The sequence below is a fragment of the Hyla sarda genome, chromosome 9 (genome assembly GCF_029499605.1).
Source record: "Hyla sarda isolate aHylSar1 chromosome 9, aHylSar1.hap1, whole genome shotgun sequence".
Classification (NCBI taxonomy): Eukaryota; Metazoa; Chordata; class Amphibia; order Anura; family Hylidae; genus Hyla; species Hyla sarda.
In genome coordinates, this window is record NC_079197.1 from 142,155,043 (window position 1) to 142,179,844 (window position 24,802).

The 24,802-nt window shown below is 44.5% G+C and overlaps 1 protein-coding gene across 2 annotated transcripts in view; it reads left to right on the top strand.

Annotated features, from left to right (window-relative positions):
• Positions 1–24,802, top strand: part of LOC130290757 (cytochrome P450 2F3-like) — a 92,770-nt gene that overhangs the window by 33,292 nt on the left and 34,676 nt on the right. For both annotated transcript variants that reach the window (XM_056538815.1, XM_056538816.1), the window contains 3 exons: positions 8,484–8,646; positions 11,251–11,400; positions 11,542–11,702. In XM_056538815.1, the coding sequence (XP_056394790.1) occupies positions 8,484–8,646; positions 11,251–11,400; positions 11,542–11,702 (474 nt within the window). The remainder of the gene's footprint in view (positions 1–8,483; positions 8,647–11,250; positions 11,401–11,541; positions 11,703–24,802) is intronic.

Sequence of the window (24,802 nt, forward strand, 5' to 3'; positions counted from 1 at the left end):
TTATGGGACATTAACCGGTTAATTCGCTCTCTTACGGATAAGAAACATTTTTTGGAGATAGAGCAAACAAGTGCCCAGACCAAGCCTGATATCAATGCTCCTGGTTTAAATGAACTGGGTAGTACAAAAGTCCCACTCCATTTGACTCTTAGGGATCAGGTGGCAGTTCTGGAGTTAAATGATTTAAAATATGATATCTCACACGCAGGGAATATTTTGTCCACTAAAGATAGAACAAAAATTACTAATGAGTTTTTTTATCCAGTGAATCCAAGGGTCCCTTGTATGGATAACTTTCAGCATAGGATTGAGGCAGAACTATTGGAGTTAGAACGCACCAGCAACACCACATCTCCACCCTGTTCCAATACCACCCTGAGCGATAAAAAGGCCATGAAGGATTTAGAACAATTTAAAGATGTTATTATTAGAATGTCAGATAAAGGCGGCTCAGTGGTGATATTGGACAAAGAACTGTACAGACAAGAGGATTGAAAAATGCTGAGGGACACTAACACCTACAAAATTCTAGAGGCTGACCCCACACCAACAGCGTTGAGGAAACTATCGCAGATAGAACATATAGGTTTAGAAACATATAAAAATCTTTCATCTTTCTATCCAAAATGCCTAAACATAAACCATCATCCATTTGGGATAGTAAGAGGAAAGATTTTTTTATGTTTCTAAACCCATATGTCCTACCTTTCATTGTCTGCCTAAGACACATAAAGGCCTTTTCCCCCCTCCATTACACCCGGTAGTGTCGGGGATCGGCTCAGCATGTGAACTTCTTTCCACTTGGTTGGATAGTCTCCTCCAACCACTGGTTGTCAGGACACCAGGCTACATCAGCGACACCAAGGATCTTTTAACAGCATTAAAAGGACCTTGGGTGGGATGATGATTTAGCCTGAGTGTCCTGTGACGTAACTTTGCTGTACAGTGTAATACCACATGATAGGGCAATTTTTGCATTGGAACACCATTTAAAGCGTTACAGTAATTATTCACCTCTTGCAGCAATTCATTTTGGATGTAACTGGTTTCCTTTTGACACACAACTTTTCTTCATTTGATGGATCTTTCCTCCTACAGGTATGTGGTTGTCCAATGGGGGCCAAATTCTCGCTCATTGGCAAACCTATACATGACCCTCATTGGCAAACCTATACATGACCTGGTGGGAGGAAAGATCCATCCACACTCCTGACAACCCTTTCCTCCGCCACATCCCCTGGTATGGTCGCTATATAGACGACATACTGGTGGTGGGGCGGGGGCCCTTGGAAAAACAGGTCATAACTCAATTTGAGCACTATCTCAACAACAATCATGATAATGTACAGTTCACTTTGAGTTATAGAAAACATGACATGTTTTTTTTGGACATTAATTGTTTTGTTGATATGAAAAATATGTAGCTAGAAACAAAAACCCATCTCTGGTAATTCCTTATTACATGCTTATAGTAGTCACAAGCGTCGCACCATTCAGAATCTCCCTGTGGGGGGATTTATCCGAGCACAATGTGCTTGTTCTAATGATTTTTTGTTTGATCAGGAATGTGCCATTATTAAAGAAAGACTCCTAAATAGGGGCTATCATCATAGCACTCTTTCTAGAGCAGAGGGCATTGCCAGATCTAAACCCAGATAAGAATATCTATATCTGGGGGGGCAAGACCAGATGCTCACTTTCACATACACATTTAGGGGGTCCGGCAAAAAAAAAAACAGTGGTATTTTCTACAGTTTTTTCTAATCAGTTTATACAATTTATACATTTTGAAACAAGATTCACAGTTGTGCGAAATACTAAAATCTGGACGGCGTTGCTTTGCTAACAGAAATACCACTATCGGTAATAACATTTCACCTAGTTATTTTTTTTGTGAGAGATCCATCAAATACCAAGCAGGGCAACAATTGGTTAAAACATATTGTCAGCTTCCCATGTGGTGGATCTCGTTGTCCACTATGCCGGCATATGATAAAGTCAGGACATGTTACCTCAGATACAAATAACTGCACGTATCCCAACAAAACATATATATCATGTGAAACGGACCATGTGGTTTACTGCATTTCGTGTACGGAATGAAGGAAACAATATGTTGGGTCTATGACCAACAAGTTAAAATGTAGAATCTCTGAACATATTGCGGGTGCACGGTCAGTGGGCAGCATTCACACACGCGCTGTTACGCCGAGCGCTCCGGGTCCCCGCTCCTCCCCGGAGCGCTCGCTACACTCCTCTCACTGCAGCGCTCCGGTCGGTTCCACGGACCCGGGGCGCTGCGATACCGCCTCTGGCCGGGATGCGATTCGCGATGCGGGTAGCGCCCGTTCGCGATGCGCACCCCGGCTCCCGTACCTGACTCGCTCTCCGTCAGTTCTGTCCCGGCGCGCGCGGCCCCGCTCCCTAGGGCGCGCGCGCGCCGGGTCTTTGCGATTTAAAGGGCCACTGCGCCGCTGATTGGCGCAGTGGTTCCAATTAGTGTTTACACCTGTGCACTTCCCTATATCACCTCACTTCCCCTTCACTCCCTCGCCGGATCTTGTTGCCTTAGTGCCAGTGAAAGCGTTTCCTTGTGTGTTCCTAGCCTGTGTTCCAGACCTCCTGCCGTTGCCCCTGACTACGATCCTTGCTGCCTGCCCCGACCTTCTGCTACGTCCGACCTTGCTTCTGTCTACTCCCTTGTACCGCGCCTATCTTCAGCAGCCAGAGAGGTTGAGCCGTTGCTAGGGGATACGACCTGGTCACTACCGCCGCAGCAAGACCATCCCGCTTTGCGGCGGGCTCTGGTGAAAACCAGTAGTGACTTAGAACCGATCCTCTAGCACGGTCCACGCCAATCCCTCTCTGGCACAGAGGATCCACTACCTGCCAGCCGGCATCGTGACAGTAGATCCGGCCATGGATCCCGCTGAAGTTCCTCTGCCAGTTGTCGCTGACCTCACCACGGTGGTCGCCCAGCAGTCACAACAGATTGCGCAACAAGGCCAACAGCTGTCTCAACTGACTGTTATGCTACAACAGTTACTACCACAGCTCCAGCAACCATCTCCTCCGCCAGCTCCTGTACCTCCTCCGCAGCGAGTGGCCGCTTCTGGACTACGACTATCCTTGCCGGATAAATTTGATGGGGACTCTAAGTTTTGCCGTGGCTTCCTTTCCCAATGTTCATTACACTTGGAGATGATGTCGGACCAGTTCCCCACTGAAAGGTCTAAGGTGGCTTTCGTAGTCAGCCTGCTGTCTGGAAAAGCCTTGGCTTGGGCCACACCGCTCTGGGACCGCAATGACCCCGTCACTGCCTCTGTACACTCCTTCTTCTCGGAAATTCGAAGTGTCTTTGAGGAACCTGCCCGAGCCTCTTCTGCTGAGACTGCCCTGTTGAACCTGGTCCAGGGTAATTCTTCCGTTGGCGAGTATGCCGTACAATTCCGTACTCTTGCTTCTGAATTATCCTGGAACAATGAGGCCCTCTGCGCGACCTTTAAAAAAGGCCTATCCAGCAACATTAAAGATGTTCTGGCCGCACGAGAAATGCCTGCTAATCTTCATGAACTTATTCACCTAGCCACTCGCATTGACATGCGTTTTTCCGAAAGGCGTCAGGAGCTCCGCCAAGATATGGACTCTGTTCGCACGAGGCGTTTCTTCTCCTCGGCTCCTCTCTCCTCTGGTTCCCTGCAATCTGTTCCTGTGCCTCCCGCCGTGGAGGCTATGCAGGTCGACCGGTCTCGCCTGACATCTCAAGAGAGGACACGACGCCGCATGGAGAACCTCTGCCTGTACTGTGCTAGTACCGAACACTTCCTGAGGGATTGTCCTATCCGCCCTCCCCGCCTGGAAAGACGTACCCTGACTCCGCACAAAGGTGAGACAATCCTTGATGTCCACTCTGCTTCTCCACGTCTTACTGTGCCTGTGCGGATGTCTGCCTCTGCCTCCTCCTTCTCTTCTGTGGCCTTCTTGGACTCTGGATCTGCAGGAAATTTTATTTTGGCCTCTCTCGTCAACAGGTTCAACATCCCAGTGACCAGTCTCACCAGACCCCTTTACATCAATTGTATAAACAATGAAAGATTGGACTGTTCCATACGTTTCCGCACGGAGCCCCTTCTAATGAGCATCGGATCTCATCACGAGAGGATTGAACTTTTGGTCCTCCCCAATTGCACCTCGGAGATTCTCCTTGGACTTCCCTGGCTTCAACTTCATTCCCCAACCCTGGATTGGTCCACTGGGGAGATCAAGAGTTGGGGGCCCTCTTGTTCCAAGGACTGTCTAAAACCGGTTCCCAGTAACCCTTGCCGTAACTCTGTGCTTCCTCCAGTAACCGGTCTCCCTAAGGCCTATATGGACTTCGCGGATGTTTTCTGCAAAAAACAAGCGGAGACTCTACCTCCTCACAGGCCTTATGATTGTCCTATCGACCTCCTCCCGGGCACTACTCCACCCCGGGGCAGAATTTATCCTCTCTCTGTCCCAGAGACTCTTGCCATGTCTGAATACGTCCAGGAGAATCTAAAAAAGGGCTTTATCCGTAAATCCTCCTCTCCTGCCGGAGCCGGATTTTTCTTTGTGTCCAAAAAAGATGGCTCTCTACGTCCTTGCATTGACTACCGCGGACTTAATAAAATCACGGTTAAGAACCGCTACCCCTTACCCCTCATCTCTGAACTCTTTGATCGCCTCCAAGGTGCCCACATCTTTACTAAATTGGACTTAAGAGGCGCCTATAACCTCATCCGCATCAGAGAGGGGGATGAGTGGAAAACAGCATTTAACACCAGAGATGGACACTTTGAGTATCTGGTCATGCCCTTTGGCCTGTGCAACGCCCCTGCTGTCTTCCAAGACTTTGTTAATGAAATTTTTCGTGATCTGTTATACTCCTGTGTTGTTGTATATCTTGATGATATCCTAATTTTTTCGGCCAATCTAGAAGAACACCGCCAGCATGTCCGTATGGTTCTTCAGAGACTTCGTGACAATCAACTCTATGCTAAAATTGAGAAATGTCTGTTTGAATGCCAATCTCTTCCTTTTCTAGGATACTTGGTCTCTGGCCAGGGACTACAAATGGATCCAGATAAACTCTCTGCCGTCTTAGATTGGCCACGCCCCTCCGGACTCCGTGCCATCCAACGCTTTTTGGGGTTCGCCAATTATTACAGGCAATTTATTCCACATTTTTCTACCATTGTGGCTCCTATTGTGGCTTTAACCAAAAAAAATGCCGATCCCAAGTCTTGGCCTCCTCAAGCGGAAGACGCCTTTAAACGACTCAAGTCTGCCTTCTCTTCGGCTCCCGTGCTCTCCAGACCTGACCCATCTAAACCCTTCCTATTGGAGGTTGATGCCTCCTCAGTGGGAGCTGGAGCTGTCCTTCTACAAAAAAACTCTTCCGGGCATACTGTTACTTGTGGGTTTTTTTCTAGGACCTTCTCTCCGGCGGAGAGGAACTACTCCATCGGGGATCGAGAGCTTCTAGCCATTAAATTAGCACTTGAGGAATGGAGGCATCTGCTGGAGGGATCAAGATTTCCAGTTATTATTTACACCGATCACAAGAACCTCTCATACCTCGAGTCTGCCCAGCGGCTGAATCCTCGTCAGGCCAGGTGGTCTCTGTTCTTTGCCCGATTTAATTTTGAAATTCACTTTCGGCCTGCTGACAAGAACATTAGGGCCGATGCTCTCTCTCGTTCCTCAGATGCTTCTGAAATTGAACTCTCTCCTCAACACATCATTCCTCCTGACTGCCTGATTTCCACTTCTCCAGCCTCCATCAGGCAAACTCCTCCAGGAAAGACCTTTGTTTCTCCACGCCAACGCCTCGGAATCCTCAAATGGGGTCACTCCTCCCATCTCGCAGGTCATGCGGGCATCAAGAAATCTGTGCAACTCATCTCTCGCTTCTATTGGTGGCCGACTCTAGAGACTGATGTGGTGGACTTTGTGCGAGCCTGCACTATCTGTGCCCGGGATAAGACTCCTCGCCAGAAGCCCGCTGGTTTTCTTCTTCCTCTGCCTGTTCCCGAACAACCTTGGTCTCTGATTGGTATGGATTTTATTACTGACTTACCCCCATCCCATGGCAACACTGTTATTTGGGTGGTCGTTGATCGATTCTCCAAAATGGCACATTTCATCCCTCTTCCTGGTCTTCCTTCAGCGCCTCAGTTGGCTAAACAATTTTTTGTACACATTTTTCGTCTTCACGGGTTGCCTACGCAGATCGTCTCGGATAGAGGCGTCCAATTTGTGTCTAAATTCTGGAGGGCTCTCTGTAAACAACTCAAGATTAAATTAAATTTTTCTTCTGCATACCATCCTCAATCCAATGGACAAGTAGAAAGAATTAACCAGATCTTGGGTGACTATTTACGACATTTTGTTTCCTCCCGCCAGGATGACTGGGCAGATCTTCTACCTTGGGCCGAATTCTCGTATAATTTCAGAATCTCTGAATCTTCCTCCAAATCCCCGTTTTTTGTGGTGTACGGCCGTCACCCTCTTCCCCCCCTCCCTACCCCCTTGCCCTCTGGTCTGCCCGCTGTGGATGAAATTTCTCGTGATCTTTCCATCATATGGAGAGAGACCCAAAATTCTCTCTTACAGGCTTCTTCACGCATGAAGAGATTCGCGGATAAGAAAAGAAGAGCTCCTCCCATCTTTTCCCCTGGAGACAAGGTATGGCTCTCCGCCAAATATGTCCGCTTCCGTGTCCCTAGCTATAAGTTGGGACCACGCTATCTTGGTCCTTTCAAGATTTTGCGCCAGATTAATCCTGTCTCTTACAAACTTCTTCTTCCTCCTTCTCTTCGTATTCCTAATGCCTTTCATGTTTCTCTTCTTAAACCACTTATCATTAACCGTTTCTCTCCCAAATCTGTTCCCCCCACTCCTGTCTCCGGCTCCTCGGACATCTTCTCCGTCAGAGAAATTTTAGCATCGAAAAAGGTTAGAGGGAAAACCTTCTTTTTAGTGGATTGGGAGGGTTGTGGTCCAGAAGAGAGGTCCTGGGAACCTGAGGACAATATCCTGGACAAAAGTCTGGTCCTCAGGTTCTCAGGCTCCAAGAAGAGGGGGAGACCCAAGGGGGGGGGTACTGTTACGCCGAGCGCTCCGGGTCCCCGCTCCTCCCCGGAGCGCTCGCTACACTCCTCTCACTGCAGCGCTCCGGTCGGTTCCACGGACCCGGGGCGCTGCGATACCGCCTCTGGCCGGGATGCGATTCGCGATGCGGGTAGCGCCCGTTCGCGATGCGCACCCCGGCTCCCGTACCTGACTCGCTCTCCGTCAGTTCTGTCCCGGCGCGCGCGGCCCCGCTCCCTAGGGCGCGCGCGCGCCGGGTCTTTGCGATTTAAAGGGCCACTGCGCCGCTGATTGGCGCAGTGGTTCCAATTAGTGTTTACACCTGTGCACTTCCCTATATCACCTCACTTCCCCTTCACTCCCTCGCCGGATCTTGTTGCCTTAGTGCCAGTGAAAGCGTTTCCTTGTGTGTTCCTAGCCTGTGTTCCAGACCTCCTGCCGTTGCCCCTGACTACGATCCTTGCTGCCTGCCCCGACCTTCTGCTACGTCCGACCTTGCTTCTGTCTACTCCCTTGTACCGCGCCTATCTTCAGCAGCCAGAGAGGTTGAGCCGTTGCTAGGGGATACGACCTGGTCACTACCGCCGCAGCAAGACCATCCCGCTTTGCGGCGGGCTCTGGTGAAAACCAGTAGTGACTTAGAACCGATCCTCTAGCACGGTCCACGCCAATCCCTCTCTGGCACAGAGGATCCACTACCTGCCAGCCGGCATCGTGACACGCGCACTGTCCAGTGTGTCCAAGCACTTTAGAAAAAGAGCATGGAGGTAGCTTATGAAGGTTACACCAATTGAACATGTTACAAAGTCACCCAGAGGAGGTGACAAAGTCCATAAATAACACAAGAGAGATTTACTGGATCATGAAAATGGCGACCCGAGCTCCAGAGGGAATGAATTTCAGATCTGATGTAATGCTGTTTTATTGATCCACAGTTTTTTGTTCATTTCCTCTGGCCTAGGAATTGTCCTGAATAAAGGATTATATTGATGCATAGGGGTTGTGCTGACAGGTACAATCCCCATTCAGGGTTACTATGAGCAACGTATACTCACAGATATCAATCCATTTATCATGGGTCAGCAAGTAAAGGGTTACCGCAAGATTACGATCAGGAAGTGATGTGCTAGTGAGGGTTTTGTGATATTGTGTATATTTATTCGGCTGAATATTTTTTCCTAGAGAGGACCTTAAAAAAGGCTTTTGTTTGCGGAAACGCGTTGGTCTGTTTTTACCCATTTTTGTACCCTTACTATGTTTTTAATGAAGACATAAATAAAGATTTAGTATTTTACATATACTGGTGTCCAGAAGTGCTAAGGATCCCATGCTCTTCAGTAAGTGAAGTTCTGTTTACTATTTTTTCACAGCTAAAAGATAAATATGGGCCAGTGTATACCCTGTACTTGGGCCCTAAACCAGGGGTCGTCATATGTGGATATAAAGCAATGAAGGAGGCCTTGATTGACCAAAGTGAAGCGTTTGGTGATAGAGGAGACTACCCTGTTTTCTTGAACTTCATAGGAGACCATGGTAAGATTATGATGATTCTCAATGACTACATTTCTTGTGGATCACTTACCTTCACTTTCTGCTCTGCACTTACAAAAGGGGTTGTTTAGGATTAGAAAAAGAAGAGTCAGATTTTTATTCACTCTTGTCCAGTAGCAGTGTATGGTATAGGCCTAGGTATCTGTGTTTTCTACACTGCATACTGTATAAATATATATAAATATATATATATATATATATATATATATATATATATCTATATCTTTCTAGATTTTTCCATCATTACATGCATCGTTTTTACATTGGTCAAAAAATGTCTATATTTTGTGGTGAAAAAATGCTGTCTAGTCCCTGCAGCTTTTGCCTATGTGTCTCGGCTGCGACAAAATACAGGAAGTGTGGGTGGGACAAGCAGGGCTCTGTGCAAGTTCCTGGCTTATCAATCAGCCTGCTGTGTGAGCCGGGAGTGTGTCATAGAGCCACAGTGTACAGAGCCATGCTTATCCTCAGTGTACAGAGACCTGCTTGTCCTCAGAGTACAGAGCCCTGCTTGTCCTCAGTGTACAGAACCCTGCTTGTCCTCAGTGTACAGTTCCCTGCTTGTCCTCAGAGTACAGAGCCCTGCTTGTCCCGGTGTACAGAGCCCTGCTTGTCCCCGGTGTACAGAGCCCTGCTTGGTCTCAGTGTACAGAGCCCTGCTTGTCCTCCGTGCACAGAGCCCTGCTTGTCCTCCGTGCACAGAGCCCTGCTTGTCCTCAGTGCACAGAGCCCTGCTTGTCCTCAGTGCAGAGCCCTGCTTGTCCTCAGTGTAGAGAGCCCTGCTTGTCCTCAGGGTAGAGAGCCCTGTTTGTCCTCAGGGTAGAGAGCCCTGTTTGTCCTCAGGGTAGAGAGCCCTGCTTGTCCTCAGTGTACAGAGCCCTGCTTATCCTCAGTGCACAGAGCCCTGCTTGTCCTCAGTACACAGAGCCCTGGTTGTCCTCAGTGCACAGAGCCCTGCTTGTGCTAGGTACACAGAGCCCTACTTGTCCCCAGTACACAGAGCCCTGCTTGTCCTCAGTGTACAGAGCCCTGCTTGTCCTCAGTGTACAGAGCCCTGCTTGTCCTCAGTGTACAGAGCCCTGCTTGTCCTCAGGGTAGAGAGCCCTGCTTGTCCTCAGTGTACAGAGCCCTGCTTATCCTCAGTGCACAGAGCCCTGCTTGTCCTCAGTGCACAGAGCCCTGCTTGTCCTCAGTACACAGAGCCCTGGTTGTTCTCGGTGCACAGAGCCCTGCTTGTGCTCGGTGCACAGAGCCCTACTTGTCCCCAGTACACAGAGCCCTGCTTGTCCTCAGTGTACAAAGCCTTGCTTGTCCTCAGTGTACAGAGCCCTGCTTGTCCTCAGTGTACAGAGCCCTGCTTGTCCTCAGTGTACAGAGCCCTGCGTGTAGTCAGTGTACAGTAACCTGCTTGTCCCATGTTCACAGTTCCCTGCTTGTCCTAAGTGCACAGAGCCCTGCTTGTCCCCAGTACACAGAGCCCTGCTTGTCCTCAGTGTACAGAGCCCTGCTTGTCCTCAGTGTACAGAGCCCTGCTTGTCCTCAGTGTACAGAGCCCTGCTTGTAGTCAGTGTACAGAACCCTGCTTGTAGTCAGTGTACAGAACCCTGCTTGTCCCCTGTGCACAGTTCCCTGCTTGTCCCCAGTGCACAGAGCCCTGCTTTTTCCCAGTACACTGAGCCCTGCTTGTCCTCAGTGTACAGAGCCCTGCTTGTCCCCAGTATACAGAGCCATGCTTGTCCTCGGTGTAAAGAGCCCTGCTTGTCCTCAATGTACAGAGTACTGCTTGTCCTCAGTGTACAGAGCCCTGCTTGTCCCCAGTATACAGAGCCCTCCTTGTTCTCACTTTACAGAGCCCTGCTTGTCCTCAATGTATAGGGGCCTGCTTGTCCTCAATGTACAAAGCCCTGCTTTTTCTCAGTGTACAGAGCCCTACTTGTCCTCAGTGTACAGAGTCCTGCTTGTCCTCAGTGTACAGAGCCCTGCTTGTCCTCAGTGTACAGAGCCCTGCTTGTCCTCAGTGTCCAGAGCCCTTCTTGTCCTCAGTGTCCAGAGCCCTTCTTGTCCTCAGTGTCCAGAGCCCTGCTTGTCCTCAGTGTACAGAGCCCTGCTTGTCCTCAGTGTACAGAGCCCTGCTTGTCCTCAGTGTACAAAGCTCGGCTTGTCCACAGTGTACAGAGCCCTGCTTGTCCTTAGTGTACAGAGCCCTGCTTGTCCTCAGTGTACAGAGCCCTGCTTGTCGTCAGTGTACAGAGCCCTGCTTGTCCTCAGTGTACGGAGCCCTGCTTGTCCTCAGTGTACGGAGCCCTGCTTGTCCTATTGTACAGAGCCCTGCTTGTCCTCAGTGCACAGAGTGAAATAATAATGAGGGTAAGGCTAGGTGGTGTTGTGGATGATCTCATCCGTTTTGAGGGTTAGCTAATGTCATTGTATACATTAACCACAGTTGTGAAACCACATTGTGATCCATAGGTGCAGGTCCTCCACTCCAACTTAGGTGCACAACTGCACTTGGGGTTGAGCACCTTATATCAACTTAGATCACGTAAATGTAATTTTCTGTTTCATTATGGTCTTTTGTCACCATAGACTTAGGATTTACCAATGGTGATAGCTGGAAGATACGCCGACGCTTTGCTTTGCAGACACTGAGAAACTTTGGCATGGGGAAAAGGACTATAGAAGAGAGAATCCTGGAGGAGGCGCAGTTCCTCATCAAAGAGTTTAAGAAAACAATGGGTAAGGCTACATGAAAATTTGTAATGTTTTATTCTACACTTTTTTGTTCAGAGTGTTTACAGCTGTTGCAAAACTAGACCTCCCAGTATGCCTGGACAGCTAAAGCTGTTTAACCTTCTGTTTGTAATCTTTCCTGCTCAGGTTCTCCAGTGAATCCTACAAAATTCTTGGCTAATACCGTATCTAATGTCATTTGCTCCATAATCTATGGCAATCGCTTTGACTATGAGGACAAGAGACTGAAAGCCATCACTGGCAGTATATATAACAACTTCAGTATCATGAGCAGCACGTGGGGGACTGTGAGTATAAAAAGATCATCTACAAGAAAATTCTAATAGTCTGACACACCTGTAATTTCAGCATACCTGACAGATCACAAAAGTTTGCTTACATTTAAAGAGTACCTGTCATATCCCACACATAAACATTATATGCTATTCAGCATCTAATCCTGATCATGTACATACAATTTGTATGTATCTAGCCCCTATATTTCTCTCATAAATACCTTCTATATGTTGCTCACTTGGTTGGTCATTATGTGCTTTGAAGGGGGCATGTCCTCACTCTACTTGACTCCTCTTCCTCCCTGAGTCTGCTGTGTTGTGCTGGGTCTCCTCATCCAATCACTGCAGGCTGCTGTGTAGCCCTCTCTGTTTTCATGCTGCAGTATAATAGACAGGACAGGAGTGAGCACAGACGAGTGCTAGTCCTGTCCTCACTTCCTGGACTTTGTCCCAGCCTGTGCTTCAGCTGGGACAAAGATGATGCTGCAGCCAGACAGGATTATGTTCTGAATGGTATGGGGACCCCCTAGTGGTGTTTTTATAAGCTATGATTTCTATAAAAAGGAAAAAAAATTATTATGAAGTATATTAGAAAGGTTTATGTTTTGTCTAGATATACAACATATAAACATTTTTCCAATCTGACAGTGCCTATGTAAAGGGTACCTTTCATCAAAAAAAACTTTTGATATATTAGATTAATAATTAAGATAGCTTAACACCTAAAGGACCCTTGACGTACGCGTACGTCATGACACCCTGGCACTTAAGGACCCATGACGTACGCATATGTCATGAAGAATTCCGGCCCCCGCCACGCACCGGGCGGGGATCGGACCGGGATGCCTGCTGAAATCATCAGCAGGCACCCCGTGCAAAGGCCCAGGGGGGTCATCAGACCCCTCCATGTCGGCGATCGCGGCAAATCGCAAGTGAATTCACACTTGCGATTTGCGCGATTCTGGGTCATTACGGGTCTATGGTGACTCGGTGACCCGAAATAGAAGGGGGATCGCGGGTGTCCATGACACCCACAATCCCCATGAAAGGATAGGAGTGAGGTGGCAGGGGTGCCACCCCTCCTATCCCTGCTATTGGTGGTCTATACGCGGGTGGTTTACTTTCGTTTTCGCCGTCCTGCCCACCCACAATAGGTGGGGCAGGACGGGGAAACCCGACAGGGACTGGCGCCGAAGATCCACTTACTGATCCGGAGGCTGCAGGTGACGGAGATCGGCGGGCTGCGACGTCGTGCGGCTGTATCCTACGGAAGCCGGTGAGTTGCCTAGCGACATCTGGAGGGTACAGATGTTGCAAAACTACAACTCCCAGCATGCCCAGACAGCAGTTTGGGCATGCTGGAATGTGTAGTTTTGCAAGAGCTGGAGGGCTACAGTTTGAGACCACTATCTAGTGGTCTCTAAACTTTATCCCTCCAGATCTTGCAAAACTACAACTCCTAGCATGCCCAAACAGCTGTTTGCTTCTCCAGGCATGCTGGGATTTGTAGTTTTGCAACATCTGGAGGGTCACAGTTTGGAGATCACTTTGCAATGTTCTCTAAAACTGTAGCCCTCCAGATGTTGCAAAAGTGCAAATCCCAGCCTTCCCAAACAGCTGTCTCGGCATGCTGGGATTTGTAGTTGCGTACCTCCAGCTGTTGCATAATTACATCTCCCAGCATGCCCTTTGGTGATCAGTACATGCTGGGAGTTGAAGTTTTGCAACAGCTGGAGGCACACTGGTTGGAAAATAGATTTAGATAACAGAACCTAACTGAAGGTTCTCCAACCAGTGTGCCTCCAGCTGTTGCAAAAGTACAACTCCCAGCATGCACGGTCTGTCAGTACATGCTGGGAGTTGTAGTTTTGAAACAGCTGGAGGTTTGCCCCCCCCCCCCCCCCATGTGAACGTACAGAGTACATTCACACAGGCAGGTTTACAGTAAGTTTCTTGCTTCAAGTTTGGGCTGCGGCAAACTCCTAGAGGGAAACTCACCGTAAAAGCCAGTGCGAATGTACCCTAAAAACACTACACTACACTACACTAACACATAATAAAGAGTAAAACACTACATAAACACCCCCTTACACTGTCCCCCCCAATAAAAATTAAAAATGTATTGTATGGCAGTGTTTCCAAAACGGAGCCTACAGCTGTTGCAAAACAACAACTCCCAGCATTTCTGGACAGCCACTGACTGTCCAGGCATGCTGGGAGTTTAGCAACAGCTGGAGGCACCCTGTTTGGGAATCACTGGTGCAGAATACCCCTATGTCCACCCCTATGCAATCCCTAATTTAGTCCTCAAATGCGCATGGCGCTCTCTCACTTCGAAGCCCTGCGTATTTCAAGGAAACAGTTTAGGGCCACATATGGGGTATCTCCGTTCTCGGGAAAAATTGCACTACAAATTTTGGGGGGCTTTTTCTCCTTTTACACCTTATGAAAAGGAAAAGTTGGGGGCTACACCAGCTTGTTAGTGTAAAAAAAAAAAAAATTACACTAACATGCTGGTGTTGCCCCATACTTTTTATTTTCACAAGCGTTAAAAGGAAAAAAAGACCCCCAAAATTTGTAACGCAATTTCTCCTGAGTACAGAAATACCCCATATGTGGGTGTAAAATGCTCTGCGGGCGCACAACAACGCTCAGGAGTGAGAGCGCACCATGTACATTTGAGGCCTAAATTGGTGATTTGCATTGAAGTGGCTGATTTTACAGCGGTTCTGATATAAACGCCAAAAAAAATAAATACCAACATTTGACCCCATATTGGAAACTACACCCCTCACGTAATGTAATTAGGGGTACAGTGAGCGTTTAGGCTCCACAGATGTCTGACAGATCTTTGGAACAGTGGTACGTGAAAATGAAAAATGTAATTTTTCATTTGCACAGCTCACTGTTCCAAAGATCTGTCAAATACCAGTGGGGTGTAAATACTCACTGCACCCCTTATTAAATTCTGTGACGGGTGTAGTTTCCAAAATAAGGTCACATGTGGGGGGGGGTCCACTGTTCTTTCATCACAGGGGGCTTTGTAAACGCACATGGCACCTGACTTCCATTCCAAACAATTTCTTTCCCAAAAGCTCAATGGCGCTCCTTCTCTTCTGAGCATTGTAGTGCACCAGCAGAGCACTAGACGTCCACACATGGGGTTTTTCCATACTCAGAAGAGATGGGGTTCAAATTTTGGGGGGCATTTTGTCCTATTACTAAAAAAAAAAAATTATTTGACGGAAAACTTTAATTTTAGTGGAAAAAAAGAATTTACACATCCAACTTTCACGAAAAGTCGTCAAACACCTGTGGGGTGTTAAGGCTCACTGGACCCCTTGTTACGTGCCTTGGAGGGTGTAGTTTCCAAAATAGTATGCCATGTGGGGTTTTTTTTTTAGCTGTCCTGGAACCATAGGGGCTTCCTAAATGGGACATGCCCCCCAAAAACCATTTCCGCAAAACTCGCTCTCCAAAATCCCACTGTCACTACTTCCCTTCTGAGCCCTCTACTGCGCCTGCAGAACACTTGACATACACATATGAGGTATTTTCTTAGTCGAGATAAATTGGGTTACACATTTTAGGAAGATTTCTCTCCTTTTACCCCTTGTAAAAATTCAATAACTGGGTCTACAAGAAAATGGCAGTGTAAAAAATGAAGATTTTGAATTTTCTCCTTCAATTTGCTCTGAAACACACACACAATTTGCTTTCCTGTGAAACACCTAAAGGGTTAACAAAACTTTTGAATGTCATTTTGAATACTTTGAGGGGTGCAGTTTTTATAATGGGGTCATTTGTGGGGTATTTCTAATAAGAAGGCCCTTAAAATCCACTTCAAAACAGAACTGGTCCCTGAAAAATTTTGATTTTAAAAATTTTGTGAAAAATTGGAAAATTGCTGCTATACTTTGAAGCTCTCTGATGTTTTCCAAAAGTCAAAACATGTCAACTTTATGATGGAAACATAAAGTAGACATATTGTATATGTGAATCAAAATATAATTTATTTGGAATATTCATTTCCCTTATAAGCAAAGAGCTTCAAAGTTAAAAAAAATTCTAAATTTTTTCATAAAATTTTGGAATTTTTCACCAAGAAATGATGCAAGTATCAACAAAATTTTACCACTAACATAAAGTAGAATATGTCACGAAAAAACAATCTCGGAATCAGAATGAAAAGTAAAAGTTATTAATGTTTAAAGTGACAGTGGTGAGATGTGCAAAAAATGGCCGTGTCCTACAGTGAAAATTGGCTGGGTCCTTAAGATGTTAATATATGCAGAATAACTTTCCAATAGCATGTTATTAAAAAATATGCTTCTTTCTATTTAATTTTACACTTTGAAAAAATGGCCTGGCCGCAAGCCTTTTTTTTTTATTATAGATTTCAGACCATTGCTCCCTGCTACCCTTTAAGGAAATGTCATTGCTTAGATCCTGTATAGTAGCATTCTTTTACTTGTTGTATATGGAGCAAAAGGCACACCTAATGCCATCGTATGGTGCCTCCTTTTAGAAACAGTGTTAAGAAAGTAGACAGAAGTTAAATAGCCACTATCACAAATTTTTTTTGTTCAATTCCATGAATCACTATAAAATAAGCTTATTTCTAAATACATTCAATAAGTTTTTTTCATTAACCCCTTAACGACGCAGGACGTATATTTACGTCCTGCGCCGGCTCCCGCGATATGAAGCGGGATCGCGCCGCGATCCCGCATCATATTGTGTCGGTCCCGGCGCTCATCAACGGCCGGGACCCGCGGCTAATACCACACATTGCCGATCGCGGCGATGTGCGGTATTAACCCTTTAGAAGCGGCGGTCAAAGCTGACCGCCACTTCTAAAGCGAAAGTGACCCGGCTGCTCTGTCGGGCTGTTCGGGACCGCCGCGATGAAATCCCGAACAGCTGACAGGACATCGGGAGGGCCCTTACCTGCCTCCTCGGTGTCCGATCGGCGAATGACTGCTCCGTGCCTGAGATCCAGGCAGGAGCAGTCAAGCGCCAATAACACTGATCACAGGCGTGTTAATACACGCCTGTGATCAGGATGAGAGATCAGTGTGTGCAGTGTTATAGGTCCCTATGGGACCTATAACACTGCAAAAAAAATTTAAAAAAAAAAAGTGTTAATAAAGGTCATTTAACCCCTTCCCTAATAAAAGTTTAAATCACACCCCTTTTCCCATAAAAAATATAAAACAGTGTAAAAAAAATAAATAAATAAACATATGTGGTATCGCCGCGTGCGTAAATGTCCGAACTATAAAAATATATCATTAATTAAACCGCACGGTCAATGGCGTACGCGCAAAAAAATTCCAAAGTCAAAAAAGCGTATTTTGGTCACTTTTTATACCATTAAAAAATGAATAAAAAGTGATCAAAAAGTCCAATCAAAACAAAAATCATTCCGATAAAATGAGTCCTCATACCGCCCTGTACGTGGAAAAATAAAAAAGTTATAGGGGTCAGAAGATGACATTTTTAAACCTATAAATTTTCCTGCATGTAGTTATGATTTTTTCCAGAAGTGCGTCAAAATCAAACCTATATAAGTAAGATATCATTTTAACCGTATGGACCTACAGAATAATGATAAGGAGTAATTTTTACCGAAATATGCACTGCGTAGAAACGGAAGTCCCCAAAAGTTACCAAATGGCATTTTTTCTTCGATTTTGTCGCACAATGATTTTTTTTCCGTTTCGCCGTGCATTTTTGGGTAAAATGACTAATGTCACTGCAAAGTAGAATTGGTGACGCAAACAATAAGCCATAATATGGATTTTTAGGTGGAAAATTGAAAGGGTTATGATTTTTAAAAGGTAAGGAGGAAAAAACGAAAGTGCAAAAATGGAAAAACCCTGAGTCCTTAAGGGGTTAATTTAACTTAGAAATTGCTTGTATAAAAGTGGCCACTAGGGGTCCTCACAAAAGAGGCCCACACTGATCTCTGCCCGTCACTATATGAAAACCAACAGTGGCAACACTCCTGGCCCGTTGGAATACAGGAAGTGAGAGTGGGCTTTAGAAGGCTCTGTGCGCGCTCCCGGCCTGTCACTCAGCACAAGGAGAAACATATTCCCATGCCGGGCGCCGTGCTGCAGCTGCTCGTCCATCACAGTTACTGCCTGGGGCTATAGCTCTACCCCAGTCAGAGTACACGACTCTCTGTGATTTGTAGTCCCATTATGCAAAATGTAAGATGAGCAGAGGATTGCATATATTATCCTCTGCTCCTGTTTCATATTGCATAATATATTGTGTGTAGGGGACTAAACATCCCAGCCAGTCATGCAATATGTAAGAGGATCAGAGTACAATATACATATTATCCTCTGCTCCTCTTACATTTTGCATGACTGGCTAGGATTGATTGTCCCCTACACACAATATATTATGCAATATGAAAGAGGAGCAGAGAGTACTATATATATATATATATATATATATATATATATATATATAGATAGATAGATTACTCTCTGCTCCTCTTTCATATTGCATAATATATTGTGTGTATATATCTATTGTGTGTATATATGTATGGTGTGTGGTGAACTACAAATCCCAGCCAGCCATGCAGTATGTAAGAGGATCAGAGGATGAGGAGATCCAGAGAGGAAAGGGTTGCAGAGCAGAGTGCAGTGATTGGCTGACTGCCAGGCTCCTCCCAGACTCAATGACACACAGTAAGTGAGGAAGTTTAGTCATGTAGAGTGAGGGCAGGAGAGGGACACGCCCCCTGCCAGAGAGAAGATGAGAATGCAGACTGCAACTGATGTAAGCTGTTTTAATTAGAAGTATAGGGCCTAAACACATAAAATAACATTAAACCATGTAGCTAAAAAATTCACAATTTTATTAAATCCTCGTAAAAAACCCAATGACAATAGTATAAATAATTAGTATCAATACATAAGAAAGAAGAAGCTCTCCTATGATGAACAACCGTATATCCCAACGCGTTTCCCCGTGTATCTTGTGATATACAACGGTTCATCAGGGGATTACAACAACAGTATACAAATATATACCTAGTAAGCACCGAGATAGGGAGGAACAATATATATATAGATAGCGTGCAACACATGGACAAAGGCACAGCTTAATGTACAATAGATGGAAGGACAATTAGAACTATACATATATTATAATACATCAAAGCAAACATATATACAGTACAAAGCACATGAATGCAGACAGGCGATAGCAAGGCTTATTTGTTGCTTCATTTAAATATCCTCCGACTGATGTAGCAACCTGTAGCAGGAGGCAAAAAAAGAAGGGAGAACAAAAAGGATAGAAGGAAGACACAACATACCACATAAGACATAGCATTAGCTTTAGTACACAAATATTCCATTCTACATATATTTGCAAAGCAAGACAAAAAATAAAAAATAATAACATCACATGCCAAAAGATATTAAGAGATGAAAAGTGTAAAGATTATAATGTAGATAATGGATGTGTTGAAGATAATGACAGAGGTAAGTAAAGAAGAAAATAGATAAATACTATGTTATTGACAGGCCAAGTGCCAAAAAGGAAAAGGAGAGTAGATAAAGTCCTTAAATTACACCAGATGTGGTCTCAAAAAAATCCCAAAGAAAAAACAGAAAACAGAGACATATATATATGTATCATTACCTCTAGGTAGTTGGATAGCTCAGGGGTACCGCCATGGGGAGCCCAGTGGCCCCCTCATATGCAAACCTTACCCTGGGCTGGTGGGAGAGTACCATAGTTTTTGGGGAGGAGGATAGTAAATGGAACCCACATTTAATTTATTGGGGTAGATATATTGATGACGTGTTCGTAGTTTGGTCCGGAAGTGAAAATCTCTTTAAGGAATTTGTAGAAGGTTTAAATCACAACCCCCTTGGTCTTAAGTTTACGTTCGAGATTGACAGGGACGAATTACCATTCCTGGATGTACTAATTAAAAGAGGAGAGAATGGTTTGTTAGAGACATGTACCTTTAGGAAACCTACATCAACGAACAGCCTACTTAGATGGGACAGTTTCCATCCTGTACCCCTTAAAAAAGGTATCCCCACTGGACAATTCCTGCGGATACGTAGGAACTGTTCGTCGACACAAGGTTTCAATAATCAAGAAAGAGATCTGAGGGATAGGTTCGTTGAACGGGGCTACCCCTCGGATATGTTGTTTACATCCTTCAGGAGGGCATTAACATCAGAACGTAGAGAGCTGCTAACCCCGAAGAATAGGACTATTGAGGACAATACTGTTAGATTAATTGGTACCTATGATAACCAATCAGAAAGGGTAAAAAATATACTGAAAAGGTATTGGCCTCTCCTACGGAGTGATCAAGATCTTCACGATATTGTTTCTCCTTACCCCATGATTACATTTCGTAGGGGTAGGTCCATAAGAGATAGGTTGGTACATAGTCATTTTGTTGAACCGACTAGGAAAGGGACATGGCTGGATAGGAAACCACTTGGCACCTTTCGTTGTGGCCGATGTAGGGCATGTAGCAACATCCAGCAATGTAAGTCCTTCACTAGTGTAGTGACTGGAAGGGAGTACACAATCAGAGATTTTGCCAATTGTGACACTGAAGGGGTGATATATGTAGGGACCTGCACATGCCCCCTTCAGTATATAGGCAAAACTAAGAGGTCCTTTAAGAAATGAATTAGGGAACATATCTGTGACATTCAAAATCGAAGAGACACTCCGGTGTCACTACACATGTGGGCAAAGCATGGTGGTGACACTAAATGTATCTCCTTTTGTGTTATGGAAGTAATTCGGAAATCCCCGAGGGGTGGAGAATGGGACAGACGCATCCTACAAAAAGAATCCGAGTGGATCTTTAGGATGCGATCTGTATCACCACTTGGCCTAAACGAACGTCTAACTTATAGCTGCTTTTTGTAGCTCATTACAGCATTGTCACTCTTTATTAACTCTCACTGTAATTTATTTAACTTTTGTTTTGGAGGAGGTCCCGATTGGTACGGGATTTCTTCTTTGCTCACTTTTTATATTTTTCAAAAATCATTATCATTTAGTAAAGACATTACCCATAATATCTTAATCACTTTGTTTTTGGTGAGAAAATATAAAATGGACCTGAAAACTATATGAAACTGCGAGAAATGCCCCTAACTCTATTGGCTCGGTTGAGCGGTTAGGTTTTAAAAGTTATTATACTATTTATGTAGTCACAATTGACACATAATAAGAATGTATCATTTGTTCTCAAGCATTTATGATTCCCTGTATTTTTGTAAAAAAATATGTAGTCTTTATTTGGTTACACAATATTCTACATTTATATTGGTACTCTCTCCTTTTTTTTTTATGTTCATTTACATATATACAATACCTTATTTAAGTTCTCCTGTGCTGCGCTTATCTGTTATACAGCACTATCTTTTTCCAGCCTCCTTTTCAATTCTCCTCCCACTCCTATCTTCACTAACTACCTTGGACGTGCAGTGCAGTGATGGATGCAATGGGTCACGTGATTCATCATCACGTGATCTAATTTGGTTGCGGCGTCCTTGGAGATGCTATCACATGATGCGCGGCTACCGGAAGTGACGCATTTGGCATCCCGGATATGCGCGCGAGTATGGAGGTATTTAAGACAGAGGCTGGGATATGTTTAGCTATCTGCGACGTGGATCGCCAGCCGCAGACGGACGTATCATGGCATTCTGATATGGGGGTAAGCAGTGGACTGTACATGAATTATTTTGGCGTTAGGAATTAGGTTAATCAGTTTAGTTATTTATTGCAGTAACTACACATGGATAATGGCTGGACATCTTTTGGACTATGCTGTGGTTATGTGGACATCATAGAGGTTGCTTTTTTACCTAGTGAGGACTAGGGTGCTGGGGTTGAAACCTTGGACTATTTGCATATACCATATGTACTGATGCTACTCCTCTCCTCCCTCCCCCTCCCCTGTCTGTGTATAGGTGGTATTATTATCTGAACTCTTTATCTAATAATCTGGAGGGTCAAACAAGATCCTGGTGATTGGACAAATGTGGTCTGGAGTTATCTGTAGTAAGGAAGCAACTATTTTCAGGTCTTTATTCCAGGTAGAGGCTTTACTACTATTGAAATGGTCCATATATATATATGGTAGATTTGGTATGGCTTATCATGATTATTATTATTTGCCATTTTATCCTTAGGGGGCCATTTATTAAGCCTATTTTTCTCTTTCTGTGGAGGAGCCCTTATCTTAGGGTCCTCACTTTATCAGGGACCTCGTTTTCTGCTATCCAACTACCTAGAGGTAATGATACATATATATATGTCTCTGTTTTCTGTTTTTTCTTTGGGATTTTTTTGAGACCACATCTGGTGTAATTTAAGGACTTTATCTACTCTCCTTTTCCTTTTTGGCACTTGGCCTGTCAATAACATAGTATTTATCTATTTTCTTCTTTACTTACCTCTGTCATTATCTTCAACACATCCATTATCTACATTATAATCTTTACACTTTTCATGTCTTAATATCTTTTGGCATGTGATGTTATTATTTTTTATTTTTTGTCTTGCTTTGCAAATACATGTAGAATGGAATATTTGTGTACTAAAGCTAATGCTATGTCTTATGTGGTATGTTGTGTCTTCCTTCTATCCTTTTTGTTCTCCCTTCATTTTTTGCCTCCTGCTACTGGTGCTACATCAGTCGGAGGATATTTAAATGAAGCCACAAATAAGCCTTGCTATCGCCTGTCTGCATTCATGTGCTTTGTACTGTATATATGTTTGCTTTGATGTATTATAATATATGTATAGTTCTAATTGTCCTTCCATCTATTGTACATTAAGCTGTGCCTTTGTCCATGTGTTGCACGCTATCTATATATATTGTTCCTCCCTATCTCGGTGCTTACTAGGTATATATTTGTATACTGTTGTTGTAATCCCCTGATGAACCGTTGTATATCACAAGATACACGGGGAAACGCGTTGGGATATACGGTTGTTCATCATAGGAGAGCTTCTTCTTTCTTATGTATTGATACTAATTATTTATACTATTGTCATTGGGTTTTTTACGAGGATTTAATAAAATTGTGAATTTTTTAGCTACATGGTTTAATGTTATTCTAGTAGAAAATAGCTATAGGACACCATTGTGTCCGCCTGTCAGTGAGATTATTCCTAAACACATAAAACTTACATACATTTTTTTTTATTATTTGGGGGAGATGACAGGTACATTTTAAGTATTGGTCCATATTGTAGTGCAATGAGCAACCCAGATAGAGAGGTCACCTTGGGGCCAGTGGAAGGTAGCAGGATGATTGGGGTAACCCAGTGGGTTTTCACAGTGGCAGGAATGGGTATAAGGTCTGAGATCCAGATATAATTCAAAAGCTAAAAAACCACCAAGGACATATAGTATAATCCTGAGACATAGCTTGACACCACCACATTCTTAATAATCTCAGTATGAGATCCTGATACATCCATGCCATCTTAATCAGTTGGATGCATTTTCTACTTCACTAACATGTAGGCACCTGGAGACCACATCCCTATCTTATAAGCTTTTAGCCAGGGAGTAAACCTGCAGTGACCCTCACCCGGATGTATCTAGTGATCAGCGCTGAGACCTTGACCGATCAAAACTTTTCATATGACTGCAAAACATGTCAAAAAAATATTTTTATGTTAGTAATGCTTTAAAGTGCACCTGTCATTAGTAAAAAAAAAAAAAAAAAAAAGTTTTATATAATGTAGATAACATTACACGTATATTTCTAAATTACATTGATTAAAAAAGTTGTAGATTTTTGTATGAAAAAAAAAAAGCTGTCCCTGCAGCTATTACCTGTAAGTTTATGTGCAGGAAGTGTGGGCAAGACAAGCAAGGCTTAGTGCAGGCTCCTGGCTTGTCAATCAGTCTGCAATATAATGTGTCCGTGGAAGGTCCATTCACAACAATATTAAAGGGGTATTCCAGGAATTTTTTTTATTTGACTATGCTACAGGGGCTGTAAAGTCAGTATAATTCATAATATAGTGTCTGTACCTGTGTGTGACAGTTTTGTCACAATTCTTATGTGATTTTCACCCCAATATTTATTTTCACCAGCATACAAAATGACTGTTGTCTCAGATTTTTCCCAGATTGCAATGCGGCCGAGACTTGACTCACTAGTCAGCTGATGACAGGAAGCCTGTCTGCTTCAATGGGTGGAGGGATCAATCTGCAACTAATGCAACAGCTGTAGGCACCCTCGATTGAAAACCACAGGTCTTTTGAATGGATGCAGCTCATTTATGTTTTAATGGGTGGGGTGGCTGATGTGTGGGAGGGAGGAAGATAGAATTGTAGGATTTGTAGTCAGAAAAAGAAAAGTCAAACAGGAAATACCAGTTCACAAAAAGCTAGCCACAGTATTATGGTAATCTCACAACATAGCCATTTATCCCCAAGACAAGCGCAGATCCTTCCTAAGTATGTCCATTACTGTCTGCCAGGTACGTACCGTACTAAAATCACCTTATGGTGGATAACCCCTTTAAGACAGTGGAATTCCGGAGTGCCATTCCGTGCACTGAAATCCTGTAGTGTGAACATGTGGTTACCTAGTACAGGATGTTGTCCTGTCAGGTAAATGTTGCCTTAGGCACTTTTGGTGTATCTGTTTAGAGCCTGCTACTCCAGTTTACATTGTGTTTTTGTGAGTCTTGATGTGTAAATGATTAGAATGATAAGGGAGCTTATGCAGAGTAAACGATGTGATCCTAATGTCAAATGGGATGCCCCCTAGTTTAGGCCGTAAACAGTGTATGGGGGGGGGGGGGAGCTAGTTAGTTCAGGAATGGAGGAGAACTGAGGCAGAAGTCTGGAAAGGAGTTAGGAGAGGTCTGTGGTACCCTGAAGGAGTCCTGTGGAGAAGTCAAAGCCCTGTAAACATGCATCTACAAGTGCCCAACCACACATGTCCAGTCTGGAAGTCTACGATAGAAGGAGATAGAAAGCTTCAGGCAACTCTCGGTCCAAATTCCGTTGTGTGAACATGTGGTTACCTAGTACAGGATGTTGTCCTGTCAGGTAAATGTTGCCTTAG